The sequence below is a fragment of the Euleptes europaea genome, chromosome 6 (assembly GCF_029931775.1).
Source record: "Euleptes europaea isolate rEulEur1 chromosome 6, rEulEur1.hap1, whole genome shotgun sequence".
Classification (NCBI taxonomy): Eukaryota; Metazoa; Chordata; class Lepidosauria; order Squamata; family Sphaerodactylidae; genus Euleptes; species Euleptes europaea.
The window spans coordinates 98,966,611-98,973,291 of NC_079317.1; the positions used below are offsets into that span (position 1 = coordinate 98,966,611).

General features: G+C 46.5%; 1 protein-coding gene across 1 annotated transcript; it reads left to right on the top strand.

Annotated features, from left to right (window-relative positions):
• Positions 1 to 536: 536 nt before the first annotated feature.
• BET1L (Bet1 golgi vesicular membrane trafficking protein like) lies at positions 537 to 4,556 on the top strand. The gene is made up of 4 exons (XM_056852076.1): positions 537 to 606; positions 2,331 to 2,422; positions 2,649 to 2,705; positions 4,354 to 4,556. Exons 1-4 carry the CDS (start codon positions 588 to 590, stop codon positions 4,519 to 4,521), a joined length of 336 nt encoding a protein of 111 aa, XP_056708054.1. The 5' UTR covers positions 537 to 587; the 3' UTR covers positions 4,522 to 4,556.
• The last annotated feature ends 2,125 nt before the right edge of the window (positions 4,557 to 6,681 follow it).

Below are 6,681 nucleotides of genomic sequence, written 5' to 3' on the forward strand. Positions count from 1 at the left end.
CATTGGGAATTGATACAATAATACAGGCATATCATTATTGCCATTGGGAATTGATACAATAATACAGGCATGACATTATTGCCATTGGGAATCGATACAATAATACAGGTATAGCAATAGTAGCCGGGCCGACGTCAGGCACCCCCGTCCTCCCCCCCCCCGACCACACCCGTTGGCTGCTGCGCGCCTGCGCGCGCTCTCCCAGCTGGCCTCCCCCCCCCTCCAAGACGCTCCTCCCCTCTTTGGGCGGAAGGGGACACGGAGGCCGGGAGCAGACCAGGCCTGGGCTCCTGCGCGCCTGCGCGCTCTACCTGCTGGCCTCCCCCCCCCCGCTCCACGACGGGGGACACGGAGGCCGGAAGCAGACCAGGCCTGGGCTCCTGTGCGCCTGCGCGCTCTCCCAGCTGGCCTCCCCCCGCGCTCCACGACGCTCCTCCCCTCTTTGGGCGGAAGGGGACACGGAGGCCGGAAGCAGACCAGGCCTGGGCTCCTGCGCGCCTGCGCGCGCTCTCCCAGCTGGCCTTCCCCCTCTCCACGACGCTCCTCCCCCCGGTGGGCGGAAGGGGACACGGAGGCCGGAAGCAGACATGGCGGACTGGGGCCGAGGTGAGAGCGGAGAAGGGAAGCGGGGGAGGAAGGAGGGCTTCCGTCTCCGAGTTGCCGCCTCTGTATCCGCGGGGGGTCAGCAGCGCCTTTCCGCGGGTCCGGCTCCCCAGGCGGAGGGGAATGCTTCCCCTGCCGAATTTCTGCCTGCCGGGCGGCGGCGAAAGACGCAGAAGTCCCCTTGCCAAACAAAAAAAAAAGCTGATTTTAGCACATTACCTTTGATACTTTTTGCAGGACAATGACTCAGCTCAAACCCCAACCCCCTTCTGACTATATATATTACTCTTCCTACACCCTTGACACTGAGAGAAACTGTCCTTCAGTGTTGCTCCTCTGAAGATGCCGGCTGCCACAGCTGCTGGCGAGAAACGTCAGGAAAGAAAACACCAAGACCACGGTCACACAGCCCGGATAACCCACAAGAACCAAAAAAGCTGTTGTCCGCACCACAGACCGCCCCCCCTTCGCCCATTTATTTTCTTCTCCTTGCATGTTAGGTCGCACAGTTCGCCCAAATTTTATCTTCCTGACAGGGGCCCAGGGCCGGTGCCAAGTCTTTTTTTGCGCCCTTGGCAAGGCGAACGACTTGTGCCCCCCCATTGCTGTGTGTGTGTGTGTTAAGTGCCGTCAAGTCGCTCATAACTTATGGCAACCCTATGAAAAGTCCTCCAAAATGTCCTGTCTTTGACAGCCTCGCTCAGATCTTGCAAATTGAGGGCTGCGGCTTCCTTCATTGAGTCCGTCCATCTCTTGTTGGGTCTTCCTCTTTTCCTAGCAACTTTCCCCCATTGCTAACCAACTTTAAAAAACAGATGTCTTGTTGGAGAAAAAATAAAAGCCTGATGCATTCCCACAAAATTTTTTATAAGACGTTATAATTAATTCTGTTCCATGGCACTGTTGTGGTAAAGGTCCCCTGTGCAAGCACCGGGTCATTCCAGACCTATGGGGTGACATCACATCCCGACGTTTCCAAGGCAGACTTTGCGGGGTGGTTTGCCAGTGCCTTCCCCAGTCATCTTCCCTTTACCCCCAGCAAGCTGGGTACTTATTTTACCGACCTCGGAAGGATGAGTCAACCTTGAGCCGGCTACCTGAAACCATCGGGATTGAACTCAGGTCGTGACCAGAGCTTGGGCTGCAATACTGCAGCTTGCCACTCTGCCCCACGGGGCTCCCCCCCCCCCCGCATTGCTAACCAACTTTAAAAAACAGATGTCTTGTAGAAAGAAAAAAAGCCTGATGCATTCCTACAAAACTTTTTATAAGACGCTATAATGAATTATATTCCCTAGCACTTGTTGTGGTACTTACCTTAAAATGAAAAAAATATATAAATTGTCAGTTGCATTTTTTTCAAGAAACTAATCTGTTTAAAACGGTGCCCCTCAGGCCAGTTCTGCGCCCTAGGCAACTGCCTAGTTCGCCTAATGGTCGCAGCAGCCCTGCTGGGGCACAGTGAAATAAAATAGGTTTAATGGAAGGGCCTCACATAGGTTACACCAGAGCCGTTTACTGGGTGATCTGTAGTGGCTTTCCTTCTGGTACATCAGCAGTAGAGGGGAACTACAAGGCCTTTCTTAAAAACCAATATCAAAACGGGTTTTGGAGTAAGACGTAGGAAGGTCTGCAAGGTATTAATGCTTGTGTATTTTATACAGCTTTTGTTTAACTGCTAGCTATAGTCTTGTATTTATGATAACTGCTTACGTTCTCTATTTCAGGCCAGAACCCAAGTGCTGTGGATGAGATGATAGATATGGAAAACAAGCGCATGGCAGAAAACCTAACCACTAAAGTCACCAGGCTAAAATCGGTTTGTTGATTATTTAATTTACTTTTTATCATGAATTTTCATTCACATTAATTTTCTAATACACAGCTACAGGAAAATAGGAATGAGCAAGTGATGCTCTTGTTTGTGTTTGCAGTGGTGCTCACTTCAGCAGCACATATCTTGTCTTTGCAATGTTTATTAATCTTATCCAATGGAGCTCATATTTCTAGAAGATACCAATTGATTCCTTCTGTATCTTGAATAGCTTGCCCTGGACATTGATAAAGATGCTGAGGATCAAAATCACTACGTGGATGGGATGGTAAGCAACTACTTGCATCACATATAGAATTATTGGTGAAGTTCAGAATATGTATATGTCCTGCCTGAGTGATTATAGAGAAACAGGTTTTTTATGAGGGGCTGCTGTGGAAAAACAACACATCCCACTGCCCTGTGGTTCTGTCCTCCTTCCAGAGAGTTGTGGGTATTAACTTCCTGCTGCCCTCCTCTTTCCTCCATCACTTGTTTTTCATCTAAGAGGAATGAAATTACACTGTTTCATCTTCAAGCGAGGGGTAAAGAGGGCTTTCTTCTGATAAACAGGTGTTCAGTGACCCAGTATAACAAATATGCTATGAAATTATTTAGTGTGGTAAGATCTTTCCAAATGGTGTGAATTTATTTTGGACTCTCACCCACAAAAGGAAGGACACAGACACTAGCTTTCAGTTAAACTCAGGTTTATTTTTAAAAGCAGATCTGCAGTAGGTAATTCGGCCACCCTCAATTAGTGTGGGTACCCTAAGAGGCTGACCAGTGGTTTTGCCTGCGTATGGGTGGTCCCACCTTGGATCCAAACCCTAAGTGGTAATCCAGCTGCTCTTTATTTATCCTTGCCTGCACAACAATGTTGTGCTGAGAAATGTTGTCCATCAAGGCCATTTGCTCTTCGCAGGACAGCATGAAGGTTCGGCCAATGATGACTAAACGAATTCCCTCCCCGAACATGTGGACCAGAAGGGTCAAAGTGCCTGGTTTGGTTATCTCTCCCTGTTACCTCAGGGTGCTTTCTGATTACTAACTTACCAGGCAGCCCCCATTCACTTGCCACATTAGTTAGGGCCTTACCAGTTTACTCTTACCAGACTTATTTACTTCTAAACCACCACTCCCTATCTCAGTATGGAGTAGGTACAAAAAAGGCCTTTCTCAAAGCCAGTTTTAGAGAGAGGCTCAGAAAATTCCTGCTGGGCTCCAAAGCAACCAGTTTTCCCCATACTGTGAAACTGGGAAGGAGTGTGGCTCCCTTTCCCCGAAGTGGAATCAGACCCATGTGGAAAGTACTTCCATGTGGGGGGAAAGTGCACAACCCACTATGTGATTAAAATTGCACAGAAATCAATCTGCGTATGTGCATTCTTTGAAACTGTAGCTAGTTGTAGCTTCCCAGCACTTAATGTATTCAGCAGAATGCCTGTATGCGCAACTCTTCTGTTTGTTGTCTACATTCAGACTTTAAGCTCTGTCCATTGCACCATGCTGAGAAACTGAAATTCAAGTTTCTCTTGAGCTTTGAAGCTCATTAGAGGTGTGTGGATCAAGTAATTTTCTCTTTCAGGTTATTGTAAAGATAACTGACTTAAGACTGTGTACACTGAGAAGTTCTGTGCAGCTGTTAACAATGTTAAGAGTTATGAGTTTTGTTGATGTATCTGTCTTTGAATTTGTACACATGTTTGCTTTCGATCCCCTTCTATTATTTTATAGTACTGAGTTGAACTGGAGTTGCTGAATTTTCTGCCTTTGAAATCTATATGAGGCTAGTTCCTCCAAAATGGATTTTTTATAATATCTTGCTCGTGTTGGTTTGCGGTTTCCAGGTTAGCATTATCTCCTGCTATAGAGTGAAAAGATTCTGTTTTGACAGGCATCTTCTAAACCTCTTATTTTGCTCCTCTTTGCCCCAGGACACAGACTTCATGAGTGTAACAGGTCTTCTGACAGGGAGTGTGAAACGGTTTTCCACCATGACCCGTTCAGGAAGGGACAATCGTAAACTCCTGTGTTATGTCTCCGCTGGACTGGTTGTTGTCTTCTTCATCCTTTATTATTTGGTGACCAGAGCACGGACTTGAGGAGGAAGAGTAAAGATGCTATACTGGAATGTGTGTTGAAGGGGGGGAAACGGACAATGAAGTACTTTAAAATGTATTTCCTGGGAAGGATTGTTCATGTGCTCACAGTGATCTAAAGACTGCACTATGGTCTCCAGTGTCTTCTCTCGGGGTTGTTTTGAGACAATCTTTTTATTTCTAAAAGGATATTGTTCTGTCATTCTCCCTTTGAAAGTTTACAGCATAATTGACATTGTAGAAATGAAACTTTCACATATGGCTATAAGAACACTGCTGATGCCTTCTATGATTTTGCGATTCAACAAGAAAATCTTGACAATAGTAGAAATGTGCCATTTGGAGAACTGTGATACTAGGATCTGCATCTCCTAAGAACTAATCACTCTCTGGAGGGGCCTTTTTTCCTTGCAAAATTCATTAACTTTCTTACTTCTGGAAACACCAGCTTTTATAGTTACTATATTAGTCTCTAGAACTTGATTGTTAGAATAGAATTATGCCTAGAATAATTCATAACCAGAAGAGGAAGGAGGACTTGCACAGTGATAACATTTCTGTTTACTTCTTATTCTGCCCAATGTATTCTTTCTGCATTATTTATAGTTGTATATGGGATATACCAGACCATATAACAAGTTATATTTATTTTTAAAGTATTTCAATTATTTAAATTTTTTTCTTGTTTTCCAGTTCTACCTTACCATTAAGTACTTTTTAGTGTTTTGTCCTAGGTTAACTTGCCTAGACCTGTTTAATAATTATCCCCCTAACAGCCTGACTGGAATCAGATAACTTTATTTCCTCGTAATATATCATTTTCTTAATTAGCATTCCTCCATTTTTTCATAATATATCATTTTCTTAATTAGCATTCCTCCATTTTATGTTTGTTGGACTTTGGTATCTGCCATGGAGAGGAAATATAACAGTTTTAGAGCTAAGCTGGTTTATATATTTTAGGTATCATATCTTATATTTACAAGTGGTCTGATTTCTCAGAGGGAAGTTGCTACCGCTGACTGTTTTACAGTAGAAGACTATAGGGAAGAAAGGTCCTAGGCCCAATCACTTTTAGATCTTAACTCACTTTCATACTTCTTGCAGATCTTTGCTTTTAACAGCCTGGTTCTGGTTATTTTCTTAATCTGGAGAGAAATACCTTTCTTATCAATTATTTCATACTACTTCCCCTTGCAGTAATATCTCCACATTGCTTTATAAATTGAAAATTAAAAATAAGCTGTCTTTGAACACTTGTCAGCATATCTTATCTATATGTAAAACCTTCCCTGGGAATAAATTGTGAAATATAGTAGGCAATTAATGGGGTATTTTTTACTGAGTTTTTGTCTGTTGTAAGCCAGTAGGCTTGACAAGCAAACTTTTGCTTTAAACTGACGCAAACAGTAAGATAATAGAGGCTGCTTTCATAATTACCAGGCAGGATCTCTGATCCCTACTGCTGGTCATCTATTCATTTCTCTTTACGACAAATGAGCGACCCTGACCTCCACCGTCGAGGAGGCCACGGCGGCCGACTCCGCTGCCAGGGGCGACCGGCCCCGGGACTGTGGCGCCGCCGCACTGCCTCGCGCAGAAACCCCCGTCCATTTTGGGGACGCCAGCAACGCCGACTCCGCAGACGAGACCCACAAGATGTCCACCAGACAGCACCGGTCGCAGGGCCCCGTGGCTCGCCCGTGCGCCATCTGCAGCGACCAGCACGACCGCCGATCCTGCTGTTCTCGCGACACCAACTGCCGGGCTTGCGGCCGGGTTGGGCACATCGTAAAGGTTTGCCGCTCCGCAAAGAAGGGCCGGCCAGCGGGCCTGGCCAGGAAAGATGGCATCGCCCAACCCGTCCACGACATGGCCGACGACAAGCTCCCCGCCTACTACCGCTACTGCCACAACTCCAAGCTTCACAGCATCCACGTGCACCGGATCCACAGCATGGAGAAAGTTTCCATCACTGCGAATCGAGGGCACCCCCTGCGACATGGAGGTCGACTCGGGCTCAGCCCTCTCCATGGTTTCTTGGGTTACTTTCCGCGCCCTGGGGCGCCACACCGCCTTGCCCGAGCTGCAACCAACCGGCGTCCTTATCTCTGACTACCAGCGTCGTCGGGTGGCGGTCCGGGGCGTCGCCTACGTGAACGT